General features: G+C 45.5%; 1 protein-coding gene across 1 annotated transcript in view; it reads right to left on the reverse strand.

The window, feature by feature from the left end:
- AK5 (adenylate kinase 5) overlaps positions 1 to 18,118 on the reverse strand; it is a 187,650-nt gene that overhangs the window by 130,917 nt on the left and 38,615 nt on the right. The window contains exons 4-5 of the mRNA XM_075320281.1: positions 15,386 to 15,555; positions 15,180 to 15,293 (exon numbers count right to left, since the gene is read on the reverse strand). Of these exons, the coding sequence (XP_075176396.1) occupies positions 15,180 to 15,293; positions 15,386 to 15,555 (284 nt within the window). The remainder of the gene's footprint in view (positions 1 to 15,179; positions 15,294 to 15,385; positions 15,556 to 18,118) is intronic.

Consider the following 18,118-nt stretch of genomic DNA (forward strand, 5'->3'; position numbering starts at 1 on the left):
TAGCATTTAGAACCGTGGCATGTGGGGTGTTGGCAGTGTATTTGTGCCTGCGTTCAAAGGTTTGCTGAATGGATAACTGAACTCTGCGCTGGGACAAGGACGTGCTTGATGATGGTGTTATTTCTGCGTAGGCAACTGCAGGTGCAGGACCGGAGGAGGCTTGTTCGCAGGCAGCATGGACAGGGGATTGGCTCGCATGCACAACCAGCGAAGACGTAGCAGTGACATTAGCAAGCACTGCTCCTCAACTCTGTTGTACTTCCCACAAAGTCGGGTGCTTGGCTGACATGCGCCTGATCATGCTGGTGGTGGTCAGGCTGCTAGTTTTGGTACCCCTGCTGATGCTGGCACGGCAGGTGTTGCAAATGGCCTTTTTAGAATCATCTGGATCCAACTTAAAAAACTGCCAGACTCGGGAAGACCTAACATTTGTACAGGCACCTTGTGTCGTGTTGTTGTTCCGGGGAACGGTTGCCTGACTTCTGCCTGGAGCCACCACCCTGCTTCTTACTGCCTGTTGGGATGCTACGCCTCCCTCCCCCTGTGCACTGCTGTCCTCGCTCTGCATATCCTCCTGCCAGGTTGGGTCAGTTACTGGATCATCCACCACGTCGTCTTCCTCTTCCGCACCCTGCTCCTCCTCCTGACTTCCTGACAATTGTGTCTCATCATCGTCCACCCCTTGTTGAGACACGTTGCCAACTTCGTGAGAACGTGGCTGCTCAAATATTTGGCCATCTGTACATACGATCTCCTCATGACCCACTTCAACATGAGCTGGCGAGAGGCCAGAATGTGCGAATGGAAACGTGAACAGCTCTTCCGAGTGTCCAAGTGTGGGATCATTAATGTCCGAGGACGTGTACTCAGCCTTGTGGTAGGAAGGAGGATCAGGTTCTGAAATGTGCGGTGCAGTATCACGGCTACTGACACTTGACCGTGTGGAAGACAGAGTGTTTGTGGTGGTGCCAATCTGACTGGAAGCATTATCCGCTATCCAACTAACAACCTGTTGACACTGGTCTTGGTTCAAGAGCGGTGTACTGCTGCGGTCCCCAAGAATTTGGGACAGGACGTGCGAGCGACTAGATGTGGCCCTTTGTTGCGGCAAAATTAGAGCTTGCCCACGACCTCGGACTCTGCCTGCACCACCATCACGTCCACTTCCTTGTTCCTTGCCAACGCCCTTGCGCATTTTGCAATGCTGTGCTGACGTGTATTCACTAGACTTGGGCGTTATATCAAAGTTTGTGCAAATCGTGCACCTGTACGCTGCCACCGACAGGCACACACGTGCGGTTTTTAAATGCAAGCACGGACGCACTAAGAACCTAACACAGGTTTTAGGAGCAAAAATTAATGACGAGAACTCTGACACTATCAGCCACTGCTGACTGACGTGTATTATACACTACACTTGTGCGTTATATAATAGTTTGGTAAAAACGCACACAAGTGCACCTGTACGCTGCCACCGACAGGCACACACGTGCGGTTTTTAAATGCAAGCACAGACGCACTAAGAACCTAACAGGTTTTTAGGAGCGACAATTGCTGAGAAGTCTGACACTATCTGGACTGTTTTAGACTGTGTACACCAGCCCCAGATATGATGAAGGCTGGTATACGGTCACCACTAGGAATGGCTATATACCCTGCCTGCCTGCCTGTATACTGCTACAATAGTCCTGACAAGGACTCTTTTGGTCACTAGCCTGTATTCCAACCTGGCTATACCCTGCCTGTATACAGCAACAATAGTCCTGAGAAGGACTCTGCTACTGTACTCCGACCTGGCTATACCCTGCCTGCCTGTATACAACTAGAATAGTCCTGAGAAGGACTTTTGGTCACACTGTTTGCAGCCCTGCTACGGAAATAGCTATAAAGGGCCGCAAACCTTTCCCTGAAGCAGCGACCCTCTCCCTGCACTGACTGTCTGGATAGCTGTGAGCAGAGCACAGCGCGCCCGCCGGTATAAAGGCTCGGTCACGCTGTGCAGGCCGGCCAATCACTGCAATTCCACAACTAACAGGGCTGTGGCATTGCAGTGGTCTGCCAGCCAATCCCTGCATGAGGGCTGGCTCTCAAAAGAGCGCCAACATGCAGAAATGAAGACCACGAGTACAGCACGAGTATCGCGAGATTACTCGGTCCCCGCCGAGTAGACCGAGTACAGTGATACTCGTGCGAGTACCGAGTAGTAACAAGCATGCTCGCTCATCACTAGTGCATATATATATATATACACGCGGAGTGGAGTGCGGGAGGCGCCGTAGCCGAGCGGGGAAGTGTCGGGCTAAAGGCACGATCATGCTGTGAGGGCCGGCCAATCACTGCAATTCCACAACTAACAGGGCTGTGGCATTGCAGTGGTCTGCCAGCCAATCCCTGCATAAGGGCTGGCTCTAAAAAGAGCGCCAACATGAAGACCACGAGTACAGCACGAGTATTGCGAGATTACTCGGTCCCCGCCGAGTAGCCCGAGTACAGTGATACTCGTGCGAGTACCGAGTAGTAACAAGCATACTCGCTCATCACTAGTAATGAGTAATATCTGAGAAGAACGTCAGACGCATTTGACCGATTGTATCTAAAAAGATAATGCCCAAATTTTAGGGAATCATAGAAATCATAGAATTACCCTAATACATACATTAGAATAAAATAATATCTTTTCATTACATCATGGAGCGAATCACTAATGTCTATCCATAGACTTCAACGGGACATAATCTACTCAAGAGAAGAAAACATACTTGTAGAACAAATTAATAGTCAAATACAAGACATTATTACCTTCATTTTGAAAAATAATATATGGGTATATTATAGTTCCCAAGGGGGAGGTGGTTATGGTGCTGGGCCGCTATGAAGCTGGAGAAATAAAGTGAAAAAGATACTTTCAGTATATCAAAAAGGTTTCCAAATGAAAACAAAAGAAGTCCCATAGAAAGTGTTGTTAAGGTCCAGAGTGACGAAGTGTCGCCCAAGAAAGGGTTAACAGAGAGAATGAACGTGACATACCTGTTTAGCCAAGGATCAGCGGTGAAGTGTGAGGTGAGGTGACCGCGTTGGGGTTTAAATGTGCTGGAGGGGCGGGCATAATTGAATGATTTCCTGTGTATGGAACGCATAAGAAAGGGTGGCACGCAAGCCGCGCGTGCGCAGTGTACCCGGAAGTGCGCGCATGCGCAGAAGCAAAAATCTGGTAAAAGTGGACAACGGCTCCCAGAATCTCATTATAGAGCGAGATGTGTCAAGTGCGCATCTGGAAGAAAAAAAGGGGAGAGATGGATAGGACTTATAAGACAACCGGGATAAACTCTATATGAACATGATTATAAAGTAATTTGCATTATCGTTGGACTAGAGACAAACAGCATTTGCTGTACACACATGTGTGCCCATATGCGTTAACAAGCACCCATGTGTGTACTAATATGTGTACTATAGTGCAATATAAGTCAACACATATCACACATAATGTAACAGGAACTATGACACAATTAACTCTATATACAGTGAGAGGATCACAGGACAATTGTTTTTGTCATATAGAATCCAAACTATAACAAGTGCACATATGAGTGTGCAAGCACCTTATGTGTCCGCACACCCACATGTGCACACACAATTCTCATCAACATCCCAGATATGAAATATCTATACAAAAAATCTATACAATAAAGATATATAAAGATCTCCCACACATTTGCGAAAACTTCAATAATAGAGATAGGACAAGACGGACCCCACATCAATAATTCTCAAATTCTCTATTAAGTCCGAAAGGGGAGAGGGTATTCAGGGTGTGGATCCAATAGGATTCCCTTTCTTTACATTTTTTAATCCTATCACCCCCACGTCTTAGAGGTGGAACATGCTCCAAAACCTGAAATCTCATCTGAGAAATCGTATGGCCACACTGGATAAGATGATATGGAATAGGCAGCATAACTAATTTACATCGTATGGTGGACTTATGTTTCCCAATGCGGTCTCGGACATGCTGGGTAGTCTCCCCAACATATCCGAGACCGCACGGGCACTTTATCAGGTATATTACATATGACGTGTCACAAGTGAAAAAGTCCTTAAGATAGAAGACCTTTCCAGTGCGAGGATGAGTACATTGATTTCCTTTGATAATATTGGAGCAAAGAGGACAATGTAAACAGGGGTAATTGCCCTGTTTGGGTGTAGATAGGAAAGTTTGTCTAGATTTGACAATTTTTGACCCTATGTCCGCCCTTACCAATATGTCTCTGAGATTAGGAGAGCGTTTAAAACTGAAAAGAGGTAAAGAAGAAAATTCAGTTATCTGTGGATAAGAATTGCGTAATATCTGCCAGTGTCTAAGTATAATTCCTTTTATAATGGGATGAAAAGGATGAAATGTGTTGACAAAGGTGATAAATGGTCCTACCCTTTTTGGTCTAGTGGTTGAGCTATAACTTACATGATAGGCAGAATCGACTATAGACGAAGGATAACCACGTTGTAAAAATTTATTGGACATTTCCTCATGTCGTACTAACCGTTGATCCTGAGAAGAGACAATCCTTGCCACTCGTTTGTGTTGAGATATTGGTAATGCATTCTTCAAGTGTCGTGGGTGACTACTGGTATAATGCAGAAGGCTGTTACGGTCTGTCGGTTTCACATAAATATCCGATGTAATATTACCCCTTGAATTCATATATATAAGTGTGTCAAGGAAATTAATACTAGATGAATCTACATGTTGGGTAAAGGATAAGCCATCAACTCTAGTGTTAAGGTGATGAAAAAACTCATCAAAGAGTGATTGGGAACCTGAAAAGACGATAAATATATCGTCAATGTACCTTTTGTACATTAAAATGTGATTTTGAAATATGGGGTGGTTATATACGAAATGGGATTCAAAATGCGTCATGTAAATATTCGCATAAGGTGGTGCGACATTTGAACCCATAGCCGTTCCTTTAGTCTGGAAATAAAATTGGTCTTGGAATAAGAAAAAATTCTTATGTAAAACAATATCCAGTAAGTCAAGACAAAATTGTTTTTGTAATGAAGAAAAATCGCTGTAATGTTCCAAAAACCACGACATTGCTTGCATACCGAGGTCATGTTGTATACTAGTATACAAGGAATTAACATCTAGAGTGGCAAGGAGTGTGTCAGGAGGAAGTGGACCCAGAGATTGCAATTGATGTAAAAAATCATCTGTGTCTCTTAAATATGAAGGAGTCTTGGATACCAATGGCATCAAAATGCGATCAAGCGTAATGGCTAATGGTGACAATATTGAGTCTATGGAAGCAACTATTGGGCGTCCAGGCGGTTGCCATAAATTTTTGTGCACCTTAGGCAGGGTGTAAAACACCGGGACAACTGGATTTACCTTATTTAAATAACTAGCTAATTTCGTGTCAATAACTCCATGGATAGAATAATAATGAATTTTATCCAGTATTATTCTTTTAATGTCACTAGATGGATCACGCTGTATAGGTAAGTAGGTGGACGTGTCAGCCAGCTGAGTCAGTATCTCGGAGATGTAGTAGCTTTTGTTCATCACAACCAAGGCTCCGCCTTTATCGGCTGATAACAGCCGATAACAGCCGATAAAGGCGGAGCCTTGGTTGTGATGAACAAAAGCTACTACATCTCCGAGATACTGACTCAGCTGGCTGACACGTCCACCTACTTACCTATACAGCGTGATCCATCTAGTGACATTAAAAGAATAATACTGGATAAAATTCATTATTATTCTATCCATGGAGTTATTGACACGAAATTGGCTAGTTATTTAAATAAGGTAAATCCAGTTGTCCCGGTGTTTTACACCCTGCCTAAGGTGCACAAAAATTTATGGCAACCGCCTGGACGCCCAATAGTTGCTTCCATAGACTCAATATTGTCACCATTAGCCATTACGCTTGATCGCATTTTGATGCCATTGGTATCCAAGACTCCTTCATATTTAAGAGACACAGATGATTTTTTACATCAATTGCAATCTCTGGGTCCACTTCCTCCTGACACACTCCTTGCCACTCTAGATGTTAATTCCTTGTATACTAGTATACAACATGACCTCGGTATGCAAGCAATGTCGTGGTTTTTGGAACATTACAGCGATTTTTCTTCATTACAAAAACAATTTTGTCTTGACTTACTGGATATTGTTTTACATAAGAATTTTTTCTTATTCCAAGACCAATTTTATTTCCAGACTAAAGGAACGGCTATGGGTTCAAATGTCGCACCACCTTATGCGAATATTTACATGACGCATTTTGAATCCCATTTCGTATATAACCACCCCATATTTCAAAATCACATTTTAATGTACAAAAGGTACATTGACGATATATTTATCGTCTTTTCAGGTTCCCAATCACTCTTTGATGAGTTTTTTCATCACCTTAACACTGAGTTGATGGCTTATCCTTTACCCAACATGTAGATTCATCTAGTATTAATTTCCTTGACACACTTATATATATGAATTCAAGGGGTAATATTACATCGGATATTTATGTGAAACCGACAGACCGTAACAGCCTTCTGCATTATACCAGTAGTCACCCCCGACACTTGAAGAATGCATTACCAATATCTCAACACAAACGAGTGGCAAGGATTGTCTCTTCTCAGGATCAACGGTTAGTACGACATGAGGAAATGTCCAATAAATTTTTACAACGTGGTTATCCTTCGTCTATAGTCGATTCTGCCTATCATGTAAGTTATAGCTCAACCACTAGACCAAAAAGGGTAGGACCATTTATCACCTTTGTCAACACATTTCATCCTTTTCATCCCATTATAAAAGGAATTATACTTAGACACTGGCAGATATTACGCAATTCTTATCCACAGATAACTGAATTTTCTTCTTTACCTCTTTTCAGTTATAAACGCTCTCCTAATCTCAGAGACATATTGGTAAGGGCGGACATAGGGTCAAAAATTGTCAAATCTAGACAAACTTTCCTATCTACACCCAAACAGGGCAATTACCCCTGTTTACATTGTCCTCATTGCTCCAATATTATCAAAGGAAATCAATGTACTCATCCTCGCACTGGAAAGGTCTTCTATCTTAAGGACTTTTTCACTTGTGACACGTCATATGTAATATACCTGATAAAGTGCCCGTGCGGTCTCGGATATGTTGGGGAGACTACCCAGCATGTCCGAGACCGCATTGGGAAACATAAGTCCACCATACGATGTAAATTAGTTATGCTGCCTATTCCATATCATCTTATCCAGTGTGGCCATACGATTTCTCAGATGAGATTTCAGGTTTTGGAGCATGTTCCACCTCTAAGACGTGGGGGTGATAGGATTAAAAAACTTAAAGAAAGGGAATCCTATTGGATCCACACCCTGAATACCCTCTCCCCTTTCGGACTTAATAGAGAATATGAGAATTATTGATGTGGGGTCCGTCTTGTCCTATCTCTATTATTGAAGTTTTCGCAAATGTGTGGGAGATCTTTATATATCTTTATTGTATAGATTTTTTGTATAGATATTTCATATCTGGGATGTTGATGAGAATTGTGTGTGCACATGTGGGTGTGCGGACACATAAGGTGCTTGCACACTCATATGTGCACTTGTTATAGTTTGGATTCTATATGACAAAAACAATTGTCCTGTGATCCTCTCACTGTATATAGAGTTAATTGTGTCATAGTTCCTGTTACATTATGTGTGATATGTGTTGACTTATATTGCACTATAGTACACATATTAGTACACACATGGGTGCTTGTTAACGCATATGGGCACACATGTGTGTACAGCAAATGCTGTTTGTCTCTAGTCCAACGATAATGCAAATTACTTTATAATCATGTTCATATAGAGTTTATCCCGGTTGTCTTATAAGTCCTATCCATCTCTCCCCTTTTTTTCTTCCAGATGCGCACTTGACACATCTCGCTCTATAATGAGATTCTGGGAGCCGTTGTCCACTTTTACCAGATTTTTGCTTCTGCGCATGCGCGCACTTCCGGGTACACTGCGCACGCGCGGCTTGCGTGCCACCCTTTCTTATGCTTTCCATACACAGGAAATCATTCAATTATGCCCGCCCCTCCAGCACATTTAAACCCCAACGCGGTCACCTCACCTCACACTTCACCGCTGATCCTTGGCTAAACAGGTATGTCACGTTCATTCTCTCTGTTAACCCTTTCTTGGGCGACACTTCGTCACTCTGGACCTTAACAACACTTTCTATGGGACTTCTTTTGTTTTCATTTGGAAACCTTTTTGATATACTGAAAGTATCTTTTTCACTTTATTTCTCCAGCTTCATAGCGGCCCAGCACCATAACCACCTCCCCCTTGGGAACTATAATATACCCATATATTATTTTTCAAAATGAAGGTAATAATGTCTTGTATTTGACTATTAATTTGTTCTACAAGTATGTTTTCTTCTCTTGAGTAGATTATGTCCCGTTGAAGTCTATGGATAGACATTAGTGATTCGCTCCATGATGTAATGAAAAGATATTATTTTATTCTAATGTATGTATTAGGGTAATTCTATGATTTCTATGATTCCCTAAAATTTGGGCATTATCTTTTTAGATACAATCGGTCAAATGCGTCTGACGTTCTTCTCAGATATTACTCATTACACTATCTAGGTAAAATGATTTATTTGCTACAAACTACTTGATAGCTACTAATATGAAGTATGAATGAATATTGGTACTGATCTTTTCCTTTTACATTTTGCTATATGAATTTCAGTTGTGAAGAAGGCATTAGCCGAAACGTTACATCTGAACAATCAATTTATGAAAATAAAATACTAATTGATTCATCAATGTGTGCCGGAGTTTTTTCTATATTGGATCTATTTTTCTCCTGAGCACCACACTAGTGAGCCAGACCATGTTGGACTATTATATATCAGCTGTAATCTGATCCCTCAGTGAACAGGTAGTCTCTCTTGTTTTAAAAGGTGGGTTTTAGATATTTTTTTGTATAGTGATGGTGCGTTCAGGAACTGAGGGGAATGTAAAGAAGTTCCATATATCATGGTTCCACTCTGGGGTCCGAATTGGTTGTTGGTTAATTTCCCTCATGGTTGGACCACAGTTTTGTGTTGGTCCAACTGCTGAAGCATGTCTTGTCTTTCTTATTCTCCGCCTTCCTGTGTCACTTCTATTCAGGTGTGTGCACTTTCTCCTTTGGTTTGCCCAATCCCATTTTGGGAGGGGCCATTTATGCTCATTACTCACATACCTCAGTACTGGCTACATTGTCTGTAGTCCCAGCTCCTCAGATAAGGTTTTCTTGCTGAGACATTGTTATGGTTATTCCCTGAAGTTTCTTTGTGTGAATCTGTACCCAATTATCTCATATTTTGTTTCATTTAGTTTTGGGAGGGTTTCCATGTATTCTGTTATTTTTTTGGTTTCTAGTATTCCATCATTCCTGTACGACTGTGTTTGCACAATACTATCCCTGTTACTCACCCAGGGGCGGACATATTATTGGTGCAACCTGTGCGGCCCAGGAGGTAAGGGGGCCCATTTCTACCTCCAAAGCAGGTGGAATTGTGCGTTTTGAGGACCGTTTAGGCTGCAAAGGGCGCATATATTGTTCTTGTTCAGTGGCCCTCTTCTTTCTGTGTCCATTAGTGGTCTCACACTTTACATTTGTGCACTTCATTTATGTTCTTTTTGTGTTACACATGGTTTACAGTGTGGGGTGCAGTTAAGGACACTCAAGGTCAGCTGTCGACAAGTGGGGGTGTCATTATGTGATCGTAGGGTGCAAACCTCCTCTGACAGGCAGGAACAAATCAGGGTCAGGTCTAAAAGCAAGTACTAGCCTGTTTTGAGACCTGTGGATTTCTGGTATTATATCTCCCCTAGTTTGTCCGACCCCATGAGAGTGTTAGGGTTCGGTCGTAATACCAGAATAGTGGATAAAGATGCAAATTTCTTTAATAAGAGATACTAAAAAGTTTCTTATATGCAATTGTACTATTGATTTATGCAAAGTTCATTTAAAGAGCAGTGAACAATTAAAGGGGTTGGCAAACTTAGGTCTGACATTGGTAAAGATATTCATATTACTGTGCAGCATCATTTTTATGGTACTACTATGTGAAGGCGAGTGCTTTTTATGTATTTGCATGGCATGCTAATCATCATCAGAAGTCGGCAGATGGAGGTCTGCAACCAGATATGTCCCTCTCTTTAACCATTGAATCACACAACACTGTTCCACTGTGTCCCCATTGCGCCTGTGCTAGATCACTGGGTCCGGGAATGGGGTGAGTATATGCGGCGGGGTGGTGATCGCAGCTGACGTTATCTGCGATCACTGGCAGCTCCTCCTGTCACTGCACTCAGCGCAAGCAAAGCGGTGACAGGAGGAGCTACTGGAATCAGAGGTCTGGGAATGGGGTGAGTACATGCGGTGAGGTAGTGATCGCAGCTGATATTAGCTGCGATCATCGGCAGCTCCTCCTGTCACTGTACTCAGCGCGAACAGAGCGGTGACAGGAGGAGCTGCCGAGACACAAGGCTCGAAGGAGGAGCTGCCAAGACACGGGGCTCACAGGAGAAGCTGCCGAGACACCAGGCTCACAGGAGGAGGTGCCGAGACACCTGACTCACAGGAGTAGGTGCCGAGACACCTGACTCACAGGAGGAGGTGCCAAGACACCTGACTCACAGGAGGAGGTGCCGAGACACCTGACTCACAGGAGGAGGTGCCGAGACACCTGACTCACAGGAGGAGGTGCCGAGACACCAGGGTCACAGGAGGAGCTGCCGAGACAACAGGCTCACAGGAGGAACTGCCGAGACAACAGGTTCACAGGAGGAGCTGCCGAGACAACAGGGTCACAGGAGGAGCTGCCGAGACAACAGGGTCACAGGAGGAGCTGCCGAGACAACAGGCTCACAGGAGGAACTGCCGAGACAACAGGCTCACAGGAGGAGCTGTCGAGACACCTGGCTCACAGGAGGAGCTGCCGAGACACTAGGCTCACAGGAGGAGCTGCCGAGACACCAGGCTCACAGGAGGAACTGCCGAGGCACCAGGCTCACAGGAGGAGCTGCCGAGACACCAGGCTCACAGGAGGAGCTGCCGAGACACCAGGCTCACAGGAGGAGCTGCCGAGACAACAGGCTCACAGGAGGAACTGCCGAGACAACAGGCTCACAGGAGGAACTGCCGAGACAACAGGCTCACAGGAGGAACTGCCGAGACACTTGGCTCACAGGGGCAGCTGCCGAGACACCAGGCTCACAGGAGGAGCTTCCGAGACACCAGGCTCACAGGGGGAGCTGCCGAGACACCAGGCTCACAGGAGGAGCTGCCGAGACACCAGGCTCACAGGAGGAACTGCCGAGACACCAGGCTCACAGGAGCAGGTGCTGGGAGCTGAGGTCCGGGATTGGGGTGAGTAGCAGACCTACACATAATATTATGTAACAGTATTTTTCCCTTTAGGCTTCATTTGCAAACGATGGCACAATTCCTCTATTGGTCGCCAGTATATCAGACTCCTATCTCAGCAGCATTATGGCGACTTCTTGCTGTCTCGCACAAATTGACAAAACTTTTAGCTGTTTCCACTCTATTAAAATGCAAATTATTGTGCTCATCCACATAAATATCTTAAATCCATTGCTATTAGCGTCCCCCGTGTTCTATCAGGAAAGCTCGCACCGTCTGCAAGCTCCTCGGCCCGAAAGAGCAAATTGGAAATCCATCAGATTCTTTACACGTTCTACAACCAAGAAAGGAAAAGATTGCAAATATTTAGTGGCCTGATGACAATCTCGGCTCAGAGCAGATGACACATTATCTCCCCAATTCCCGCAATGTCCCCTTGATCTTAAGCTTCAAGACGTCTTGAGATTCCAGGCACATCATGGGATGCAGAGATGAGAGCGATGCATTACGGTACTTGGCACCCGCCTGCTGGGATGAGAATCAGCGCGACGGTCACTGGCAGGGAGCGACCTCCGCCTGGTGAAGGCAGACGGGGCCCGAAGTGCCGAGCGGCCATCACCATGACGGGCTGGAATAATGAAAACTCTCACAATCAGGCTGACACTTGCCCGGCTCCTCCTCACTTGCCACATGGCTTGGCTTATTTTGCTCTTGGCCTCAGTTAGGAGTTCTGCTCCGCATTAAATTACCGTTAATAATGTCACGATTAGCTGGTGAGGCCGTCTCTTGGCAGCGCACAATATGGAAATGTCCATTGCTACAGGAACAGATGTTGCATATATGTATCCAGTATGTCCTTATTATAGATTACACGAATATAAAGGGATGAACACTTCCAAATGACAAACCGAAAAGCAAGATCCACCTGCAATATTATAGGGTTGGTGTTATTGTACCTGCAGCCTTGTATCTGTATAATGGCATGGCAGAGATGAATTTGTCACTAATTATTGCTGCAAAAAAACCCAACTATGTATTACCTTACTACCGCTCCAACGCTGACCTCAAGGTATTATGTACGTGTTACTTACCTCTCCTGGACCCAGGAGTGAGCGTTGCGCCCCCTCTCTGCAGCTGCCGATGTGGCGCCCCTGAGGCTCTGGTCGCCACAGGATACTGCACTCCACTTGGGGTGTAGTACTGATGATGGATCCAAGGAAAGTCGGTGCCGGTTTCATCATACACAACCACATACACACATGGGTTGCCCCTTCACCACTTGGGATGGGCTAAGATCGGGTTACTAAAGGGGTTGCCAACAGTGTGGCATTTACAGGATGCCATCACAACAGGGGCCCAAATCCACTAGCTTAGGACCTGGGTGGGGGGAGGAGCAGGCACCAGGGGTTTTTAGTCACACACATAGCAATATAGGGAGTTCTCCAGCAGGAGTGACAGTGAGCGGACGTCGTAGCTCTTGTGGGACATAGGAGTTTAACGGTCGCTATGGAGGATACTGTGTCAGTTCCCCCGGGACCAGCGCTGTTCAGGGTGCAGCACCCTAGGGTGGTGTAATTCCATGTTGCATCACCAGATTCTGCCAGATGGAGAGGTTCCATGCTCCTCCGAACACACAAGTTTCCAGAGGCAAGTGGCACCTAGGATTCCGGGGCCTCAATCACGGTCAGACTCAAGGGGATCCCCGCTACTGGCATAGGGAACAGTAGTCTACCTAGTATGGAAGGGACTAAGTGCTTCAAGCCACAGGGACCCGCACTAAAAAGAGCGGCAAGGAAGGGCCCACAGACTACCGCACCGGTTCTGACCTCCCACAGATCCAGGATCGACCTGAGCCCATCAGGGCAGTGACCGGTATCACCGGGCTGGCAACTGAAGTTATGAGTGAAGACACCTTGAAACCGCAGAGACTGTCGGCTTGTCCTTACCAGCGTCACCGTCCCGCGCTTGGGCGCCGACCGCCATTAACACTCTGATCATCCACCCGGGGCCCGCTCCGCTTATGGGGAGTGACACCATCCCGGCTGCCATAACACCTGCCCTGGCGAGGAATTCTGCAGCGGTGGCTACTCCCTGGCTGCATTGCACAAGTAGCGTCACCACAAACACTCCGAATAACCCCGTTTTCCCTTCATTTGCTGTACGCCTTGGGGCAACGGAATCGGGCGAGGCCACCCGTGACATCGCCTGACCCGACCCGTGACTGCCCGGCAACGAGTAGGTTAACCACCTGCCCCGCAGGGCGCTACACCGATGTCTTCTGTCCCTATGCATCATTTAACACAGGCAGCAGGAGCGCCAGAAACTCCACTATACCACCAGTACAGCCTCAGCTCTGCTACATCAAACACTACATCTCTACTATTCCAGTCATTGTTGTCCCAGCTCTGCTACATCAGTCATCACCGTTAACATAAGGTCACTATGGAGCCTTTGTACAAAAACAGGAGCATGGAGGACATTATACAGCATTACTGAGCAGTACAAGTGTGAATACAGCTCAAAACAATTACTGGATAACAGCAGCATGGAGGTCTTTACGTGAAGGACATTATACAGCATTACTGAGCAGTACATGTGTGAATACAGCTCAAAACAATTACTGGATAACAGCAGCATGGAGGTCTTTACGTGAAGGACATTATACAGCATTACTGAGCAGTATAGCTGTGAATCCAGCTGTGGGGTGAGACAAAGCAATTACTGTAAAACAACAGCATGGAGGACTTTATATAGCAGTAGTGAGCAGTGTAGCTGTAAATCCGGCTCTGGGGTGAGACAAAACAATGACTGTAAAACAGCAGCATGGAGGTCTTTACGTGAAGGACATTATACAGCATTACTGAGCAGTATAGCTGTGAATCCAGCTGTGGGGTGAGACAAAACAATGACTGTAAAACAGCAGCATGGGGGACTTTATATAGCAGTAGTGAGCAGTGTAGCTGTGAATCCGGCTCTGGGGTGAGACAAAACAATGACTGTAAAACAGCAGCATGGAGGACTTTGCGTGAAGGACTTTATATAGCAGTAGTGAGCAGTATAGCTGTGAATCCGGCTCTGGGGTGAGACAAAACAATGACTGTAAAACAGCAGCATGGAGGATGTTACGTGAAGGACTTTATACAGCAGTAGTGAGCAGTGTAGCAATGTTTCCAGCTCTGAGTGAGATAAACTGAAGAAATCAGCAGCACTGAGAACATTACATAACACTACTGAGCAGTGTAGCTGTGAATACTACTCTATAATGAGATAAAAGACTAGAATATATATTAAAAAGTTTCTTCACTTTTACTATTGATTTATGATAAGTTTTTTTAGGTCGTGAAAAAGTCCCTACACATAAGTATCGGATCCAAAATCTGTGCCTGGGACCAGACAATAATAACAACTGAAAATCACACCCTTAAAATGTCTGTCTATGCATCTAATAACTCAGCAGCGCCTGACATCTCTTCTTCTCTTCACATGTAATGCACGTCCACTACTTATCTTACGCCTCATACTTCAGGGACCCTCGCTGGCGATGTTCCAATCAGCCTATTACCTGCTATTCAATAAATCAGGCCACAAAAGGAAACATCATTAAGGGGAAGATTAATCTCACGTCTTCCCTGTTGGTAAAGCGATTATCAGAGCATGACCGGATTGTTTCCGGCAGTGAATCTCACATCACAAATCAGATCCCTCCAGAATAAGAGGATGAGCGAGGTCCTCACCTGATCCTCAAAGGACAGCGCCTGAGCCACATCCCGAGGAAATCCATCTATAACGATCCCCTCAGAGTCTGGAATTTGCATTAATGTTTGTTTAATTTCGGTGATTGTGGTTTCCTTGAAGACAGTGGAGGAGAGAAAGGACACATTAATAATCCGGGGAATGCATCGGGGTGCAGTGAACAGCGGAGGCGCTGCAGCCTTCTTACCTGCGGGGCTAATTCTCCCGTGGTGATTATCTTGGCGATTAGGCTCCATTTTCTGTTACTACTCGTGTTGTGTATCTTTTTTCTCAGCAGTTCACCCACTGATATGTATTCAAATCCATAGCGCTCTGCTATTTTCAGGCTCTGGGTCCCTTTACCGCTTCCGGGACCACCTAGAAGTAACAAATGCCCATCGCTCATTAGCATACAATGAATAAGAATGGTTAACAGTTGCAAAAACTGATAGGTATTAAATGGTCAATGCTACATGTGAGGTCAATGCCAGGCAATACCCGAGCAATAGGATTTGTCTGTATTATATGTATAAACCAGAACAAGCCCCATTTATCTAATGTGATCAAAAGACACACATACGGTAGTACATACAGCACTAAAATGATTTCTTGCACCTGTTGAGGCTGGTGTACTTACTGTGATAATTCAAGCCAGGTTGGTTGTATAATCTACGACTGCCCAGCCTGATTGGCAGCTCCTCAGTGTCCCTCCTCCCTGCTGCTCAATCTTCACTCACCTAGACAGCAGGGAGAAGGGAGACTGAGGAACTGTCAGTCAGGCTGGATGGATGGAGATTCAGCATCAGGGAGAGGGACATTAAGGAGCTGTCAATCAGATTTGTGGGGTGGAGACTTGACAGCTGCAGGGAGGAGGCACAGTGAGGAGCGGGTCTATCTGCAATTACCTAGTCTGACTGACAGCTCCTCAGTATCCCTCCTCCCTGCTGCCGAATCTCCATCAACTAGGCCTGATTCAGTAGCAGGGTGGAAGAACATGGAGGAGCTGATAGTCAGGCTAGGTGGTCAGAGACTCTGCAGCAGGAAAGAGGGACACTGAAGAACTGTCAGTCCGGCTAGGTGGTCCGAGCCTGTGCAGCTGGAAGGAGGGACACGGAGGAGCTGTCAGTCAGGCTAGGTAGTCAGAGACTGCAGAAAAAAGGAGGGACACAGATGAACTGTCAGTCAGGATAGGTGGTCAGAGACGCTGCAGCAGGAAGGAGGGACACTAAGGAGCTGTCAGTCAGGCTAGGTGGTCAGACATTCTGCAGCAGGAAGGAGAGACACTGAGGGGCTGTCAGTCAGGCTAGGTGGTCAGACATTCTGCAGCAGGAACTAGGGACACTGAGGAGCTGTCAGTCAGGATAGGTGGTCAGACATTCTGCAGCAGGAAGTAGGGACACTGAGGAGCTGTCTATGTTCACACACTGAGCTAGATTGACAGTTCCTCAATATGCCTCTTACAAGCTGCTACTGAATCTCACCCTACCATGCTTGATTGACAACTCGCTCATGGAATAAAAGATCTGTTTCATTACAGGAGGTCAAAGCTTGAATGGGCACTTACTATTCCCTGTATTTTATTCTGTAAATCCAACACAGTTTGAAAAAGAAATTACTGATTGAAAGTGCAACAGCATGGACAGAAAAGAAACGAGTTGTGGGTTCAGGGTCCTGGAGATGCAGATGATGTATACTAGCCAAGGAGATGCGCAGCACGACCCGTTCTGTGACAGCGCTGGACACATCTCGTCGTGTAATCCTGGCCTAACAGAGCAGATGTAGCGGGACATAAAGGTAACATTTCATACACAAATAAAACCTTCCAATATGTCTTAATGTGATTTTCCCAAAACCAGAGGATAGGGGAAAACTAACAGACCGCTGTGGGGTCCCAGTACAGAGCTGTGGATCCCGGGACCTGGAGGAGATGCACATCCTCGACCTCAGCTCAACTCATTGTCCATGGGACTGCTGGACAGAGTGAAGCGTTAATAAAAATATTGCCATAAATAATAGGAAAACCCCTTTAAACTATAATTTCGAAAAAGTCAATTTGCAAAAACAAAAAGTTTACAGATGACAGAACATGGGATAGTGTGTCCATAGTCCTATTTGGGGAGTGAAACCTTTCCCCGTCCTCCTTCTTGGAGGATCCTTGCTGTCAGAAGTCGTTTCTTGGTTTTTTACTTGCCCTCTTTCCATGATCGGATTTTCCTGCGTTTTTCCACAATTATCTGCACTTTCCTCAGGAGACGTCATCCAGCTCAGAGGACAGTATTTGCTCGCGTCTTAATCAGTGGGTTTATGACTAAATCAATTTGGCCTCAGTTAATTACCTGATGTCAAACGAGACTTCAATATCAAGAAATTAATTAAGAGCAATGTGTCGTCACGTTCACTTCTTCCTTTCTCTAACAGACGTTAATGGACGAGTCCCTGCCTCCCCCGCGATCAGTGCAGTCACCCTCCGAAATACTCTGCTGGTGATGATGGATGACAATGCTGCTATTCTGTGACTTTGCTCTTTTCACAATGTGGCACTGCCCTGTCCCAAACGTCCAGGCCTCACTAACAATGATATAATCCGAAAGGTCACTGCCTCCTGCACGGTCAGCACACTCTCCTCCTGCTGCTGCGGTCATAAGCTTCAACGTTTACCTGCATGTCTATTCTGTCGCTGATCATTCCTAGCTCTGTGCTGCCAAATCTAGAGGAAGACAATCACATGACTGGACAGGTCACTGCCTCCCACACGGTCAGCACACTCTCCCGCTGCTGCTGTCACAAGCTTCAACATTTAGCTGCTTGTCTATTCTATCACTGATCGTTCCTGGCACTGTGCTGCCAAATCTCGCAGGGGACAATTACATGACTGGACAGGTCATTGTCTGTCACAAGGTCAACACACTCATCTCCTGCTGCCATTACACTGTCCAGAGTG

The sequence above is a fragment of the Anomaloglossus baeobatrachus genome, chromosome 8, assembly GCF_048569485.1.
Source record: "Anomaloglossus baeobatrachus isolate aAnoBae1 chromosome 8, aAnoBae1.hap1, whole genome shotgun sequence".
NCBI classification, from domain to species: Eukaryota; Metazoa; Chordata; class Amphibia; order Anura; family Aromobatidae; genus Anomaloglossus; species Anomaloglossus baeobatrachus.